The sequence below is a fragment of the Stenella coeruleoalba genome (assembly GCF_951394435.1).
Source record: "Stenella coeruleoalba genome assembly, chromosome: 15".
In the NCBI taxonomy this organism is placed as follows: Eukaryota; Metazoa; Chordata; class Mammalia; order Artiodactyla; family Delphinidae; genus Stenella; species Stenella coeruleoalba.
Genome location: NC_137161.1, coordinates 5,433,459 through 5,451,544, shown reverse-complemented (window position 1 = coordinate 5,451,544; position 18,086 = coordinate 5,433,459). Strand labels below are relative to the sequence as shown.

General features: G+C 55.6%; 1 protein-coding gene across 1 annotated transcript; it reads right to left on the bottom strand.

The window, feature by feature from the left end:
- Positions 1–7,055: 7,055 nt before the first annotated feature.
- Positions 7,056–17,148, bottom strand: ZBP1 (Z-DNA binding protein 1). Its single transcript, XM_079946159.1, is given in 9 exon segments — positions 7,056–7,347; positions 8,705–8,755; positions 8,758–8,898; positions 9,973–10,176; positions 11,436–11,597; positions 12,761–12,934; positions 13,347–13,409; positions 13,995–14,204; positions 16,982–17,148. Coding segments are annotated over 9 exon segments (1,287 nt in total). The 5' UTR covers positions 17,016–17,148; the 3' UTR covers positions 7,056–7,099.
- Between the last annotated feature and the right edge of the window lie 938 nt (positions 17,149–18,086).

Sequence of the window (18,086 nt, the reverse complement as noted above, 5' to 3'; positions counted from 1 at the left end):
CACAGAGCTCTGGGGCCTGCTGGGATTGTCCCTATGCGCCACCAGATGCCGGATCTCTTTCCGTGTCGCTGAAGATTCTTTCACAACATAACTTGAGCAGCTGCACACGCCCTCTGGGTGTGGCCAGGGCGGGACTCAGGCTGGCTGAGCGCTGTAGGTTGGATTTATTGGAGCAAAGTGAGCTTTCCAGAGTTTTTTGGTTGTGCTGTTGCTTCCCTTGAGGAAGATTGAAACTTCAAAGCCCTCGGCTCTGTGATGAGAAGGGGGTTTTGACAAACCCACATTCGGATACAAACCTCATGGCTCTGGGGACCAGGCCCACCCAGCCTCCCAGCGGCGCTCTGAGTTACCCCACGACCCACCCCAGGCTCCTCGCAGAGTCGGAGGGTCCTGACGCACAATGGGACCGGTCTGGGCCAGTCAGACCTGGATTTGATCTCGCTTTCCTGGGCCTCAGTTTCCTCATCTGTGCAGTGGGCAAAATCTGTTTGTCCATTTCGTAGAGCTGCTGTGAGTGTTAAACAGCCTCCGTCTGTGTGGAGGGACAGTTCCTAGGCCTGCGTTCAAATGTAGATTCATGGGCTGTGGGTCGGGCAAACCCTGGGACGGCCCAGCCTGTCCTCTTCCTCTGCAGAGGGCTCGGATACCTCCTACCCCTGAGTGACAGATGTCATTAAGTCACAGCAGGTTACACTCACTGTTTGCTGTTGCTGTGGCCGTGGCCTTGTGGGGAACCGTGAGCACAGGGATGACAGCAGCCACTTCCACGGCTGTCCACGGCACGCTCGCTGCGTGCTAGGCACTGCCACGGATCCTCTGTTAACCCCCCGCTTCGCAGATGGGGAACCGAGGCTCAGGGAGACTGCACAACGGTTCCAGGGCCAAGCCTCTGCTAAGAGTCTGAGCCCTGACGGGGCCCAGGCCTGGCTGCCCCTCGCTGGGCAGGAGGAGGTGATGCTGCCCAGTGGCCCCGAGGTGTGATATGTGTGTATGTGTGTGTGTGTGTGTGTGTGTGTGTGTGGTGTGTGTGTGGTGTGTGTGAGTGATGTGTGTGTGTGATGTATGTATGTGTGTGTGATGTGTGTGTGAGTGATGTGTGTGTCATGTGTGTGAGTGATGTGTGTGTCGTGTGTGTGTGAGTGATGTGTGTGTGTCATGTGTATGTGTGTGTGTGTGATGGTGGGAGGGGGCTGCCCTGTCGGGAGGTCCCCCCTCTGTCCCGGACACTGAGCTGTGTGTGTGCTGGTGGGTCAGGCGGCTGAGGTCACAGCCCAGAGGGAGAAGCCGCTGCCTGCTGGGCCTGAGCAGGGCTCACTAGGGGCGGTTCAGCTTCTGACCATCCTATCCAAACTGATGTCAGATTAAAATTAGGGAGTCAGGGAGGGAAGATGGGGTCTGGGGGGGGCAACATGGCAGGGGGGCGGCCTTTGAGATGTGGGCAGCTCGGGAGGCCGTGTGGCGAAGGGCACACTTACCAACAGCACTGACACAGGGACTCCTGGTTCCTATGAGCCAGACACTGATTTCATCCTGCAAACCATCTTGAGAGGGAGGGGCTGTGATTATCCCATTTTACACGTGTGGAAACTGAGGCACAGGCAGACTAGGTATCTGCCCAAGGTCACACAGCAGGAAATGGTGGGACTGAACTTCTAACTGGGGTGGCCCTGAGCTTGCTCTCTTCAGTCCTACACTGTCGCAGAGACCCGGGGGCATCCACCTGCGTGGTGGGCCTGCGTGAGGACAGGGGGCCTGACTGCGCTCAGATGGGGTCCTGTTCCACTCACCAACGGGGCCCCCACCCCCATATGCCCTCCCAGACCAAGGCGTTGCCCAAACATGATGTGGGCCTTCCACGCAGGAAGGTTTTCTTTTACATCCAAGGGGGTTATCTTATCCCACTTTGTCCCCTGGATTCAACCCTGGCTGTATGACCTTAGGCAAGTAGCTTAACCTCTCTGTGCCTCAGTATTTTCACCATGTGAAATGGGTTGAGAATCCCTTTCTTCACAGGCTGGATGGAAGGATGAAGTGACTGAGTACAGGTGGGAGTTCCACAAACGTCAGGGCTCAGGGCTGCAGGCAAGGTCCCTGGGACTCCTGCAGGAGCTGGTCTGGGGTCTTCTGGGGGTGGGTCCCAGCTTACAGAGGGGTTCCTCTTGAGGGAAGAAAATCAGCTTTTGTGGGGACTGGGTTTCTGACTTTGGGGTGCTGGCATCTGTGGGAAGGGAGGGCAGTGCAGGGACTTGACCTGGGGTCTGTGCATAGGCTTAGGGTGCAACGCAGAGCCCCAGAACCCTAGGGGAAATGCCGTAGGTCTGGCCACTTTGGTGGGAGGGAATGGTCCCATCCTGCCTGGCCCCAGACTGGGACCCTGGAAGTTCACAAGCCCTGCCTGGTGAGGGGCCATATCCAGCCAGCAGGTGGCGCTCGGACCAAAGCCATGACAGGCTGAGCCCCGAATCCTCCACTGCTGGCTCTCAGGCTGAGGTCGTCTGGGACCTGGGACCTGGGACCTGGCTGGGACCTGGCTTGGGGCTCCTCTCCCCACAGACACTCTCCTGCCACAGAGACCAGCCAGAAAGTGGTGCTGGGTGGGGGGTTTCTGGGGTCCCAGCTACGGCTGTGGTCCATTGGTGCCCTGGGTGTGTCCACCCGGAGCCAGGCAGGGACATCTCAGCCCCCAAGGGGCTCTTTGGGATCATGGAGGAGCTTTAAAAAATACTGCTTCCCAGGCCCCGCTCCCAGAGACTGTCGTCAATCGATCTGGGCTGGACCGGGACTCAGCATTTGTTAGACGCTCTGAGGGCTGAGAATCACTGTGTGAAATACCCTTCCATCCTCCCGAGGAACTCCATGGAGAGGGTGCTGTCCTTATCTCTGCCCATCTCACAGAGGAGGAAACTGAGGCTCAGGGGTGATGGGACTTACCTGAGGTTATGCTCAGGTTACACCTAGGGCTGCAATGCTAAGCCCCACTCATTCTTTTATCTCCAGGATATTAATAATAATAACATCACCGATGCAGGGTTTCTCAACCTGGCACTGCTGACATTGGGGTCCTGACAATTCTTTGCTGTGGGGCGGTGCTGCCTAGCGGAGGGGGAGGTGGAATACAGTCCCACCCCCACCCCACAATGATGGCCAAGCCCTGATCCCCAGAAGCTATGAGTATGTCACCTTACGTAGTGAACCAGGCTTTGTGGTTGTGATTACGGATTTGAGGGGAGATTATCCTAGATTGGCGGGGTAGGCGGAGAGTAATCACAAGGGTTCTTAGAAGAGGGAGGAAAGAGGAGGGGGTGGAGGGGAGATTGGAAGATGTGATCCTGCTCAATCTGGGGACAGAGGAAGGGGCCACGAGCTGGGAAATCAGGTGCCTCTGGAAGCTGGAAAAGGCAAGGGAGCAATTCTCTGCTGAACCTCCGGAGGAACCAGCTCTGCCCACACCTTGATTTTAGCCTGCTGAGCTCGTGTGGGACTTCTGACCTCCAGGACTGGAAGATGCTAAGTTTATGTTGTTTTAAACCACTCATGTGCTGCAATTTGTTACAGGAGCAACAGGAGACTACTTCCCCTGCCCCGTGACAACCAAGTCTCCAGACATGCCACTTGTCCCCAGGATGGGAGGATGCGGGTAGAATGGGCCCCAATGGGGAACCACTGAACTACTTATTCTTTACTGAGTTCTTCCCACGTGCGGTCCAGCCTTCGGAGGCCCCCATACCGTCCAGCACTCTCGCACACCTGAGCTGTGTGCCCTTAATCGCCTCCCCGGCCCATTCTGCAGATGAAATGGCTGAGGCTCAGATCCTTTAAATGGGCAGTGAGGGATGGGGGTCACACAGATAGGACAGTGAAACGGATTCCCCTTTAGAATCTCGCAGCCTCCTTCCCAGACTCTGCGTCCCTGCACCCTCATGCCTCCCACCAGTGGGCGGAGCTGGGTCTGTCTCCCCGCGGAGATGCCAGGCCTTTCGGGGGCTCTGCAGCCCAGGTAAGGGGCAGCCCGGCCCTCACGCCCACTGTCTGACACCCCTGATCTCTGGGTTTTGTGGCCTTTTCCCAGCTGGGCCGCTTCTCCAGCAGCTGGTGGAGATTCAGCTGAAGGAGGCAAAGGCCATAGGGTCTCAGGTTGGGGTGGGAAAGAGAATGTGCAAGTGGGTCAAAAAACGTGGGCCAGGCAGTGAGAGCCAGGATGCCTTCACCTCCCCCACCACAGAGGTGAGCACATTTGACTCCACATTAGCCAATCAGAGCACTCCATTCTCCCTGATTGGTTCAAGGATCGGCATGTGATCCATGCTCAACCAATCAGAATCCTCCCTGGGACATTCTACCTGTTGTGTTTGGCTTGAAGAATTCTCTTTCTGCTGGGGTTGCTAAGCTGACAAGATGTAAGTCTTGGGTGGCTGGCAGCCATCTGGAAAGAGTCTCTCAGAGAGATGGAGAGAAAAGGCCTGAAAATACTGCTTGAGCCCCTGGATCCAGCCATTCCTGAAGCTAGTTATCTCTTGATTTCCCAGTTGCATGAGTAAATAGATTCCCCTTTTAGGTTTCTGTCATTTGCAGCCCAAATGCTCCTGGATTTCTCCCTAGACTATTTTTCTTGCTCTAAGCCTCTAATCTTGGCTGTCTGCTAAAGCCCCACAGGTGAGGAGTCCTGTCTAAGCTTACTCTGAGAGGAGCAGAGAAGCTGGGATAAGAAAACAGAATTGCAGGGTGTGGAGAAAAGGGAGCCCTCTTGCACTGTTGGTGGGAATGTAAATTGGTGCAGCCACTGTGGAGAACAGTATGGAGGTTCCTTAAGACACTAAAAGTAGAGCTACCATATGATCCAGCAATCCCACTCCTGGGTATCTACCTGGAGAAAACCAAAATTCAAAAAGATACATGCACCCCAATGTTCATTGCGGCACTATTTACAATAGCCAGGACTTGGAAACAGCTTAAATGTCCATCAACAAAGGAATGGATAAAGAAGATGTGGGACATATATACAATGGAATATTACTCAGCCATTTAAAAAAACCCTGAAATAATGCCATTTACAGCAACATGGATGGATCTAGAGATTGTCATAGAGTGAAGTAAGTCAGACAGAGAAAGACAAATATCATATGATATTGCTTATATGTGGAATCTAAAAAGGTATACATGAACTTATCTACAAAACAGAAATAGAGTTACAGGTGTAGAAAACAAACTTGTGGTTTCCACGGGGTAAGAGGGGGGAATGGATAAATTGGGAGATTGGAATTGACATATACACACTACTATATATAAGATACATAACTAATAAGGACCTACTGTACAGCACAGGGAACTCTACTCAATATTCTTTAATGGCCTATATGGGAAAAGAATCTAAAAAAGAGTGGAGATATATATGTATATATATAAACGGATTCATTTTGCTGTATACCTGAAACTAACACAACATTGTAAATCAACTATACGCCAATAAAAATTTTTTTACAAAGAAAAAGAAAATAGAATTGCATTTGTGACCAGGTCATGGTGCTTTTGGAAAATCACTTCCAACTCTTGTAGCAAATTCCTCCTCCCCCATCCCCACCCCGACCCCATCCAACTCCAGGGATGGCAAGTTCTGTGTGCACAGGTATCATTGCAGAAAGGGGGGACGGTGGATGAGCTAGTGAGAGCAAAGTATTGGGGGGTGGATGGACTTAATCATTCTTTGCTTTTAATGGTAGCTAGTTCATTTCCTTCCTGAAGAGACCAGCTTTGACCTTCACCTCCGGCCCCTATTAACAGCCAGCAATGCTTTGTCAGCGAGTTTATGACAAATTAATTATACAGAGAGGGGAAATCCCGCAGGAAAATTGAGTGTTCTGGCTTGGGTTGCAGGTGGGAGCTGAGGCTGAGTTCTGAGATGCATTTTGATGGCCCACTTATACGGGCCTGGTTAGCCACAGACCTCAGGCAAACTTTGAGGCAAGCAGTTAGTTTTCAGCTCACCCCAGAGGGCAGACAATGCCCGAAGCAACGAGTCAAACCTGATTTCCAGCCCCTTACACCGTGTGCCACGTCTGCGAACTGGATATCCCAGGCAGGAGGGATCTGGGGGCCCCAGGTCACGGTGGTGGCCGAGATGCCTTTGCCCCCTGTAGGCTGGGCCATTCCGGCCCATTGGACAAAAGCCTTCCTTCCCTGTAATGAACCCAACTTCCTTGTTGCATGGACTTGCCCAGTTCCTCCTGGAATATTTGCGCAGGTGGAGCCGTGCTTGTCCAGAGCTCATCATCAAGTCCAAACTCCTCTCCAGCCAAACTCCCACCTGCATTTTCTTTGCATTGGGCTTTCTAGCAACACCCAAACTGCTGTGCTGCTATAAGTCCTCTTGTTCTGACCATCATGCCTTTGGCCAGGCCGAGCCCCTGCCTAGAACACCATTCCCCGTCCAACCTCCTCCCTCTGCCAGATGTTGAAGAAGGGGAGCCTCCTGGGCGCTCCGGACAGTGTCTGCATCGGTGCTCTGCACTCCTTTAATTCCCCATGATGGTTCCTGCTCAGGGCTCACTGCCCACGTCCCAGGCTGCCTCTCCCGCTGGCTGTGAACCGCTCCCCAAGGGCAGGGCTTGGTCTTCCTCTCTCTGTAGCCCGACGGCATGGTACTCAGGAGGTGGTCAGTGGAGGGGCCGGTCCAGCGTGCACCGGAGGTTCAAGAGTGAAAAGACAGGGCCTCTGTACCTAGTGAACTCGCTGGCCAGCGCTTGGGGAGATACAGCCGACTTCTGAGGTTCTTACCCGTCTGGTGGTATCCCTTTTCTGGCAACTTTAGAGAATGACCCATCCCTAGCCCTCAAGGCCGAGGTAGGAAGGTTCTAGAAAGGTCAGGTAGTTAAGTGGTCAGGTGGCCAAGATAGGCCTTGAGGAAGTCAGGTCCTGAGTGAAGGGCAGAGAATGGGTGGTCCTGATGGACGGCAGGCCCGGGAAGGTGACCCCCTGGCAGGCTGCTCCTGCCACCAGCAGCCCTGCCCTTGCCCCACGCCGGGCCCAGCCCAAATGCAGAGGCAGGCTGGCCACGTGTCAGGAGGCGAGAAGGTCAAAAACGACAATGACGGCAGCAGAGAGCTCACTGGCTCCCAGGCCCTTCCTGCAGGAGTCCGCCTACAGGCTGCTTGCACTGAGTTCCACCCTCCGGGGACACTGGCTCTGCGATTCTGTCACTCAGCAGGTGTCTTCCGCACTTCTGGGACCCCTGCGTTTTGAGCGTCATAGCCGCTAGCTCTTCTGAGATGAGCGTCTCAGCGTTGACGGGGGCAGCCTGACTGCTGCCGGGAGGGACGTCGCTTCTGGATCCTGCAGCTCCGGAGGGAGGGTCTAGGGAAGAGATGGGGCCCCAGGAACACGTGAGCCGCCTCCCCTCGAATTACCGATAACCAAGTCGATTTGCTTCACCGGGACTGAGGCTGCTGCCCCGGACACAGGCTTCCCCTGTGGGTGACCTTGTGTCCCCATCTCCGAGGCCCCATCCTTTCTCCCCTCTACCGTTGCTCCCGCTTCCTCAGCCCCCTTTGCTTTCCCCCGATTGTCTTCAGCCAGACTTTTAAATTGTGCCCCACATCAAGTTGCCCCTGGTTGAACCCTCCAGGCCTCGCCAGGTCACTTCAGATAAGATCCGGACCTTTCTTCTGGGCTTCCCGGCACAGAGAGACCTGGCCTTGCCCACCGGATCTACTCCCTTCCGCTCCCTGGGCTCGTGTGTGTGTGATTCTGGACGTCACCCTTCTTCCCACCACGGGGCCTTTGCACTTGCTGTTCCCTCCACTGGCAATGCTGTTCCCACATCTGTGCTTGGCCAGCTTCTCCTTCCCCACACGCCTGGGCTTAGATGTCACCTCCTCCTGGAGCCTCTCTGGCGGCCTGGCTAAGGCAGCTCCTCTCCGTCACGGCACTGCCCAGCCACCGCCCCAGGTTTTATAGTTTTTTATAGTGTTGGTCTTCAAAGCCTCGAAAGGCTTGGTTTGTGACTGTCTCTAGTCCCTGTACTGGACTCTGGCCCCTGTGAGTGGGTAGCGTTTGTCTGTTTGTGCCCTTAGCTGTATCTCCGGGGGAGGGAGCGTTTGAGGGCAGGAGTGGGGCCTGAGCAGGTGCATGAATGAATGAACGACTTCTTCCTAATAATTGAAACGGGGAAGAAGCGTAAGGTGGCTACCGCATTATTTGGGGGGAAGAATCGGTGAAGTGGGTGACTAAGAATTGAGGAGGGATCATGTTCCAGAAGTTTCCAGGGAGGCCCAGCTTCACGGGCATGTGGCCCGGGCAGTCACACAGGCCCGTTCAGAGGGGCCTGTGCTCAGTTTACTGCTCTGCTGTCTTTGTCTTGAAATTCTTGCTAGGTTTTGAACAAGGAGCCTTGCTTTTACTGGTTGCTCTGGGCACCGCAAGTCACGTCACTGGTCCGGTCCAGGTGTCCCAGCAGTGAGGGGAGCGTATCCAGTCCTCACTCCAACTCGGGAGCCACAGGCTAGTCTAACCACCCTCATTTTACAGACGGGGAAACAGGCTCCAAGCTGGGCGGTGGGTTAGGTGGACCCCACACGTTCTACCCTAGAGCCCCCGTTCCTGCTACGACCCTCTCCTGTCTCCCAGACTCCAGAAATGGGAGGCTCGTGACTGTTGAATAAATGAATGAATGAGAGAGGGAAGGAGGACACACGGGGTGTCCCAGGCTCACCTGTGCTCCCTCCTGGCTCGCCAGCCCTTGCGACTCCTCTGGGATCAGCCGCCCCGGGTTGACAGTCATCTTGTTGTTGTTGCCTACGGTGGTCTCCTCCAGAAAGCACGAGCGGATGTGGACTCTCTGGGCCACGTCCCCTTCGGAGTGAGGTCCTGGTTCGGGGATTTGAATATTGATGGAAGCTTCCGGGCCTGTACCCAGGACAGAGACTGCAGGTCAGCCAAAGAGAGAGATGCCGGGGGGGGGGGGGGGCGGGAGGGGAGGTGGACGGTGAGAGCAGCTGGACGGTGGGCCTGACCCCCAGCCTGGTTCTCAGGTCCTCCACGGCTGTCCTCCTGGAACCTCCCCTCAGTGGCCCATGCCGTGCTCTGTCACTGGTGGACGCGTGGCCTCACACGGCGTATCTGCGCATGCCTTTCACCTGCTGGGGCTGCCGGCTCCCTCGGCCCCCGGCTCTGCCAGCTTGGGTGCCCCTCCTCCTGCAGCCCAGCCCAGCTGAACTGGTCCTCTGGGCCTCGCCTGGGACTCAACCCCTCCCCCTGCTGCCTCCTGCTTCCCGTCTCTCTGCTGCCTGCTTCCTGGCAGCTCTGGAACACCCTCTCCATCTTTGGTTAGAATCTCCCTGTGGCCCCCCAGTCCGGCCCCCAGCCGCAGCTGTTTCGCTCCTGCCTCTCCCGGCCAAACGTCAGGAAAGAGCTGCCCGTGCTCTGTCTCCCCTCCTTCCACTCTCCGTGCCCCTTCTGTCCCCTCAGGTCACCACTGACCCCTTGTTGCTGGACCCTACAGCCCTCCCTTGATCTCACCGGCCTCGCCTCCTCTGGAAACCCGTCCCCTGGCGTCCCTGGTTCTCCTTCTCTCTCTCAGGCCTCTCTGCTGTGCTCCCACACCCCAGCCTGTCTCTCGATGACCAGTGCCAGGGAGGACGCGGCCTGGGAGCTCTGGTCACTGGTGACAGCGCCTAGGTGGCTCCTTAAATGCATGTCCAGTTCCAGTCCAGCCATCTCCTCTGTTCCCGCTTCAGCTGGCCCAGGAAATGACCCCTGCCCATTGTACAGATGAGGAAACTGAGGTTTCCTGAGGGGGGTAGTAGGGAATGGGAACCCAGGTGCTAACTCTAAAAGAGCCCCCCGCTCTACAGCCTCCTGGTGGGAGGGAAAGAATTTCCCATCATGCCTCTCTCCCCACAAGGACCGGCTCAAGTTCCATCTAGCCAGGAGCCGAATGCAGTGGGCTGGGGGTGGGGTGGCAGCCTGTTCTCCAGTTACCTGGGGGGCTGCCACAGGCGCTGTGGGCAGGGCCCTTGGCTGGGTTGCTGTGAAGAGTCATCTCGTTGCCGTGTCCCATCTGTACATGTCTGAGCACAGACTTCTCCATCCGGATGTCCTGGGGCCCCCAGGATCCAGCCAGGGGGCCCTGAGTTGAGGGATCAGTGGGTGCCATTGGAGGGAGGTAGAGGGGAGCCGAGGAGCCTGGCAGGGGACACAGAAACGTGACCCCTGACCCCCCTCTGACCTCCCCCTACCCCCTACCCGCCCCCCCCCCCCCCACACACACACACTAAGTCCTGGCCGGACAGAGGAGACAGGCTTCGGGATTCTTTCTGGACCCCATCAGACTGGGAGTGATTACTTCAGGGTCTGGACTGGAGAGCAGGTGGGCCGGCAGAACAGGTAGCGTGGGGCTCCGGGGTTTTTACCACTGGTGCCTGGGGCGTCACTGGGGCACTGAAAACCCAGACAATGGGCACATCCACTGCTTCCTAGCTGTTCTCAGTCCTCTGGGCCCGTCAGGAGAAAGTCTCCTTTGGGGTTAACTTGCTGTTGGCGTGGGGCCCTCAGAGCTTCTGACATTGTTCTATTTTGTCAGCATTTATTTTTGATGGTAACCTTGGTAGTTTTCAAGGTAATGCTGTGAAAGTTTACTTTAAAATTAACTTGAGTAGAATAAAAAGTAAACCATTTAACAACATGGCGTAAAGAATCAGCCATGGGCGTGGCCAAAATGAGGGAGGTGGAGCTCAGAGGACCAAAGCTGGGGAAAGGTTGATCTAGATTCTAGAATCAAGTTCCTCATTTCACAGTTGGGGAAACTGAGGCCTGCAGCAGGGAAGGGCTCTCTCGAGGTCCCAGGGAGTGTTCCAACTTTGGGGCCCGCGCTCTCACTCACGTCCCGTGGCTGGACTGATGGGCGGGGCCCGCGCTCTCACTCACGTCCCATGGCTGGACTGATGGGCGGGGCCCGCGCTCTCACTCACGTCCCGTGGCTGGACTGATGGGTGGCCCTGGCCCCTCTGCCCACAGTGCCCGCCGTGCAGCAGGCACTCATTTGCTTACTGTATCTCACCAAAGCTCGGATACACCCATACGATGCATCCCAGTTTCTGAGATGTGAACACATGGGAAAAGAGAGTGTCTCGGGACACACAGAACGCTCAACGACCCCTTGTGACATCCTAGAGAGGAAGAGCGAACTGAGTTGTTTCTTGTGGGAAAATATTGGGTCCCGATGAAAATGAGGCAAAAGATGTCGGCAGGAAGGGGAAGCAGGAGAGGTTTGATCCAGGCACAAGCAGGGACATCCTTATTCCTGAGAAAGCCAGGAAGGACCTTGGAGATCTGAAAGCTGCCCTTCCTCCCTGGAAGGTTGAATGCCCCCCACTCCCTGCCCCCACCCAGATGGAGCAGATGCCCCGACAGGTCCCTTCTCCTGGACATTTCAGAGGACTCACCTTTTTCCCCAGAGGCCATTTGTCCCACTATGACATTCCTGTGTCCAATCTGGATGGCTTTGGAGTTCTCAATGGAAATGTGGCTGTTTGGTCCATTCTGACTGATCATGTTGATTGGATTTTGCTGGTAAATGACTGGGGTGGACTGATTTGTAGAACCTTCTGCAAAGTAACATTCCACTCAATCCCTTTGTATCTCTCTAGGAGTCAGAAGTTCCAAATACTAGTTGGCAGTATCAGAATCTCCTGGGGAGCTGGTTAAAACACAGATTCCCAGGCCCACCCTGGGGCTCTGAGTCAGCAGGTCCAAGGTGTGCCCCAGGAAGTGGAGTGTTTACCAAACACTGCAGGTATCACAGACGAGCCTTGCTTGGACTTTGTCCCGCAGGCCACCCTACCCCTGTGTCCTCTGCCACCCTGGGAGGATGGCAGGTGCCTTGATGCTTGCCCACACTCTGTACCTCTCACTGCGAGGAAACCACAGCCCTAACCATTGCTTCCAGGGTCCTCTCTTCCTTCAGGGAAGGATGCAAGGTGGCCGTCCACAGGCTGTTTCTGGCCATGGGATAAACTTTGCTTGACTCACAAGGCATTTTTAAGAATTTGGATTTGTCACCAGTGTTTAACATCCAGCCTAGGAGGCTGAGACCCTCCTTGGGTACCATAAGCAGGGGTGTCAGCCCCACGTGGGCTCCACACACGGGGCCACATTCCCACCTTCGGGAGCCCTCGGCTCCTGTGCCTTTGTGAGCCCCTACATCCATAAAAAATATTTAAAATTACATTTTATGACTGCGTTGGGATATAGACAAATATAATATCGGCTAGAGTCATTATTAGCTATTCATTGTTACTATAATACTCATTTTTTCTTCTGATTTTAAGAGAAACTAGAGCATTTTTGTGACCCCCTAAAAGCACCGTGGGCTCTAGGCCTGGTACCTGCTGCATGTAATGGATAAGTCGGTTCTGGGACTCTACCCTGTGGGTATCTGAGCTCAGCCTAGCCTATTCCTTCAGCAGCCTTAAAACTCCAAGTTGGGCAAAGTGCTTACAGAAGACTGTTAGCAAACTCAGGCTGAGACCTGCGCCCAGGACTGATACAGTCAGGGGCGGGCCACACCTCTAGGAAGCCCTCCCTGGTTACTCCTGCCAGCATGTCCCTCCCTCCTGGAACCCTCCTCCAGGGACGGGTCAGCAAGAGCACAGCAAGCTTCTGACGAGGTGGGGCAGGCAAAGAGCTTAGCGGGAGCCCAGCAAGGACCAGGTGTTGGGTGTTATACCCTCTGCCCCGTCCAGGTGTGGGCAGCAGGTAAAGGGCCTACCTGGTCGATAAATAGCCCAAGTGTTTGATTTCTGGTCTAAGTCCAGGAGGTGCTTGTTCCTCATCGCGTACAAGTCTGGGTTGACTTCCTTTGCTGTCTTCATTCCCAGGGCCTGGGCAATGATCAGGGCTCTATGGGGCCCATGGGCTTCCAGAAACCGGAAGATCTCTTCCTCTGGGAGGCAGAACAGCAAGTAGTTAAGGAGGACCCCGGAGGCCGAATCCACTCCCCTGCTTACCCGCTGTGTGACCTGGGACAGACACAGCCTCTGTGCCCATTTTCCTCATCTGTAAAATGGGCATGATTATAATGGACCACAGAGGTTGTTCTGGGGGTTGGGGATGTTCGTCAAGGGCTCTGAACAGTGCCTGGCACGCGCTAGGTGCACAGCAATTGCCAAGTACCCATCAAATGGTTTCTCAGCCGTTTAGCTTCTTTCACCGAAAGACAGAGTCTTGCCTCTGAACACTTTGTGGGGACCTGTTAGTGGGTGGGCCGTGGCCCCTGAACACTTGTAACTTCTCGAGTGGCCAAGGAGAGTTTGGGGTCAGAGGAAACAAGAGCTGAAAGGAAACAAGATGCTTACGCCGCTGACTGAGCTCAGGACCAGGCTTCCGGGGAATTGCAGCTGCATCTTTCTGGGGCCTCTCTGCTGGGAGGAAAGACAGTCAGGGGTCAGCCGAGCGGGAGAGGGGATGGGGACCCTACCAGACAGAGGTGGGCTGCTCTGCAGAAGCCCCTAGCGCATGGACGCTCCAAACTCGGAAGGAAATTAGCTTCAAAGCCCGCCCCACTCCCTTCCAGCTGTGTGGCTTGGGGTTGGGGGGAAGACCATCTACTCCCTCTGCGGTTGTGTGCAGGCTAGAGGACCCCTGGGCACCGCACCAGAACCAGAAAAGTGGATCTCGTGCGATGCTACGGCTCTTCTATTATTATCATATCGTTACTGCCATCATCATCATTATTAATGTTTTGCTGAGCACCTACTACATACTGGCACTAGGCTCAGCCGTTTGCATCAAATCCTCTCACAACCCTACAAAGCAGCCCTACTGTTACCTCCACTGGCCAGAAAAAGAAATCAAGATGCAGTGAGGGTACATCATGTGTCCCTGAGGGCAGAGCCTGTATTTGAACCCAGGCCCAAATCTGGGCTAGGCCGTTGCCAGGACTGCTCGTGCTGGGTCCAACACCCGCCCCCTCCAACTGCCCCTGTCCCGGGGTGGCAGGTTACCCAGCTCTGCAGGAACCACTTCTTCGGTCCCACCATTGGCCAAGCTCCACGTCGCAGGGCCTACGAGCAGGACTGCCTTGGACTCCTTCTGCATCTTGTAGAGGACCTGGTTGAGTTTCTTCCTGGGCACTTGGCATTTCATTACCAGCTGGGCAGTCTTCACAGGGGAGCCAGAGTCCCTCAGCACCTCCAAAATCCTCTGCTCAATGTCTGGGGGAGGGAGACAGGGGCAGAGACAGAACTGAGTCCCCACAACTACCCAGTCTGGGCTGGTGGCCCTCCAGGAGAGGGATCCAGGGCAGAGGCAGGCACAGAGGTCTGAGCAGACATCCACCAGCATCTCTGTACAGGGAGGGGCACGTGGGCTGCTCAGAAATGACCTTGGCTGGACAGCCTGGTGGCCAGAGGCGGTGCCAGGCCTTCCGAGCGTCCCCCACCTGAGTGAGTGCTGGAGGGCAGGTGGGAACGCTCAGCTCACAGACGTCCTCAGAGAGAGGGGAGTGGAGGCGGCAGGATGCTGGAGGGTGGGGCAGAGCACAGGAAGCGGGGAGGGGGGAGTGAGGCCCAGCCCGGTGTCCTCCATCCCCCATCCTTCTCCTCCCGGTGGAATCTGCCCGTCCTCTTGGGCTCACAATCCACTCGGGCGATGTCACTATTCATCCCCACCAGGAACCCAACGGCCGCTCAGAAATGGATCTTTCACCCTGATGCCCAATCCCAGAGTCCTAGCAACACTGTCCCTGGCTGCCTCAAATCCTCTCTTCTCCTTTCGCTGCCTCTACCTTCTACTCCTTGTCACCACCATCTCCCGGATGACAGCAACGCCACCAACTCGTGGTTCTGCCAGCCTCGTCTTCACCCGCCCTCAGCTTCCCTTCAAGGGCCAACCTGTCTGCATTCCCTTCAGACGCACTCACCCCTGGGCCTTTGCACATGCTCTTCCCTCTGTTAGGAGCAATGTTCCCTCCCTCCACCTGTCCAACGGATACTCCTCCTCAGGTCTTGCTCAGACTCCATCGTTGGGAGGCTGTCCTGGATGCCCTGAGTGGGTGGGGTGCTGGGTGTGTGTGGGTTCCCTGCAGAGTGTCCCCAAGGATCCCCTGCTGGGATTGCCAGGTTCAGTGTAGTGGCTCAGTGTCTAGCATGGGGCCGGGCACACAGTAGGGTCTCAGGAAATAGCATTTGAATGAAGGAGTGACTGAGTGAAAAAGTGAGCGTACACTGCTGGGTAGGTGTTTGCCCAGATGACCTGGGCGAGGGATGAGTAGCTCTCCGGGGCCTCTGTTTCCCGCCCCCCCTGAGTTAATGGTCCTAAGCAGGGTGCCTCGAGGCTCAACGAGGAACTTTCCAAATGGCCCCAAATGGCCCCTACTCCTCCCAGACAGGCTCCCGTAAACCCAAGCCAGCTGCCCTGTGGGGAGTGAGAGAACTGGTCAGACACGGGGCCTGCAGCGCCAGGGGCTGGGGAGAGGAAATGTCTGCCCCGAGAACCCTGAGGAAAATACAAAGCAGGGCCCTTCTTGGGAAGACCTAGGTCCCCTTCCAGGGCAGCAACCCAATCCTTTACCTTCTGGGTTTTTCCTGGATTCTTAGTGGGCGGCACTAGCAGGGGAAGGGACAACCCATTTGCCAACTCTGCGCTGGGCACCGTGGCCTTGCCCTTATGGTCGGAATGTTTGCGTCCTTCTGGGCGCAGGTGATGTGCAATTAGAACACGTGGGGTCACCCACCCCTTCACCCACCAAACTACCCCTCAACTGGGATACCCGTCCAACCCACTGTGGCTTTGCCTAGTTTTAAAAAGAGTTTTGGTTCTTAAAAAACCTGCCCCTGGGGGAGCCTCTTCCTCCCCCTCCAGTGCCCTGACCTCAAAGGGGAAATGGGGTCCATGGCGGGGCTGGCGTCACCTGCTGAGTCTTCAGTCTGGTGAAACGGATGAAGTGTAAGTGACACGTCAGTTAAAAGGAAAATCTGCCGGGGGGCAAGTTAAATTCAGTTACCGGGTGCCCCTGACATGTCTCGTTGGGGAAGTGCAACAGGAGCTTGGGAACCAGCCTGGGGTCCTGGGTCACACCCAGTCGGCACCCCTCCCCAGCACACCCTATTTTCCTGGTTTTGAGCCCCAGCTCTGCCACCTACTAGCTATGTGACCTCTCTGGGCCTCAGTTTCTCTATCTGTGAAATGGTGATAATAGCGGCTACTTCAGAGATTGTGGTGAGGATTAAATAGCTAACAATCACAAAACAAAGACAAACAGGGCTTTCCTGGTGGTGCAGTGGTTGAGAGTCCACCTGCCAATGCAGGGGACATGGGTTCGTGCCCCGGTCCGGGAAGATCCCACATGCCGCAGAGTGGCTGGGCCCGTGAGCCATGGCTGCCGAGCCTGCGCATCCGGAGCCTGTGCTCCGCAACGGGAGAGGCCACAACAGTGAGAGGCCCGCGTACCGCAAAAAAAAAAAAAAAAAAAGGCAAACAAAAAGCGTCCCAGCCCACAGCCCTCACGCTTTCAGTGGGGACCCTAGAAAAAGCACTGCTCAGTAACAGTTAACTTGCATCATGTGCTTCCAGGAATAGAGTGCTATCCGAGGAATGAATGCAGCAGGAGGAAAACCACATGCACTTGCCCCTCTTAGCAGACAACTTCTGTCCTTCCTCAAAATGAGTGTGAAGACGGGTGTTAAGGCCCCAGGCTCTGCCGTGGTCCCCTGAGTCATTTCACCTGCAAGCCTCAGTGATCTCACTCGTAAGATGGAAACCTCATCGGGCCTGCGGGTTATTGCAAAATGCACACAGAGCATGTTGCAAGAGGCCTGGGCAGAGCAAGGCTCTGAACCTGATGCCGTGCCCTCTGTCCCTCTTTCTTACTACCGTTGTGCTTTCAGATACTGTCCTCTCGTGACTCTAATCTGGACCAAGAAAAGGAACCAGAGAAAAGGTGCAAGTCCCACCCGGGCACTCCCACTGTTCCTTAGAAGTAAGAACGTACCTGCGTCTCCTGGGCTGGCAGGGGCCTCGGCCATGCTGGCAGCTGCGAGCCCAGGCGACTTGAGGGCAGCGGCAGGCTCCCCGACCCCGTGGCCTGGAGAAGGTGGGCCCGGTCGAGGCTGGGTGTGCTTTTGTGGTCCTGGCGGTGCTTTGCCAGCTGTGGAGCTATTCCAGCTTCACCCAGCCAGCTGTCAGCTGTTCACACCCCCCGGAAACAGATGCCTAGTCAGCCCAAGCTGATCAGATTTCGGAGAAAAAGAAAATGAAACTTCTGTGTGTGGCTTTTGAAGGAAACAAAATCGAAAATGAAATTGATAAGTGAGACACAGTTAGGCCTCCAGCTAGATGCTAGCAGGGAACAGCTGAGCTGGGCAAGACCAGCGCTTCCTCTGGGGCCAGGGGACTTCCCACCGCTGCCCACCCTGAGCCCCACACTCAGGCCAAGACACCTGGGTGGGTGGATGGGTGGGTGCCTGCGTTTGTGCATATCAGAACAACAACCCTCTTTAATGAGTACTTACTATGTGCTTTCCAATCTCGTGTGCCCCTGAATCATCTACAGGGTAGGGGCTAGTACTGGCCTCTTTTCTTAGGAAACTGAAGCTTGGGTCAGTGAGGCCACTAGTCCAAGGCCACAGAGATGCTTGGGTTCTAACTCAGCCCCACCATTTACTGTCTGTGGCGCCTTGAGCAAGTTATTTAACTTATTTATGCCTCAGTTTTCTCATCTATGAAATGGGCTAATACAAGTAGCAACCTCAGGAGGTGGTAGTGAGGACTAAAAGGGTTAATTCATGCCTTCTACAGCCATGAACACAGCTGGACACCCACTTACCTGCTTCTGGAAGAAGGATGCATCGCTTTTGTAAATTCTCAAAGGGGCCATTGACACCCCCCCTGCCCCAAGCAGTTCAGAGCCGCTGTTCTGGTCCAGGTAACAGAACGGTAAACTGAGGCCTACAGAGGTGAACGGCTTTGTGTGAGGCAGCCCAGAGTGTCAAGAACTCAACCCTGGAAGCCCCTGGGCCTGGGATCCCAGCTGCAGAAGCTGGGGAGGGGGTGCCAGGCCCAGGCTCCCAGGGGTCCCCATCCCTAGCATTTCTGCA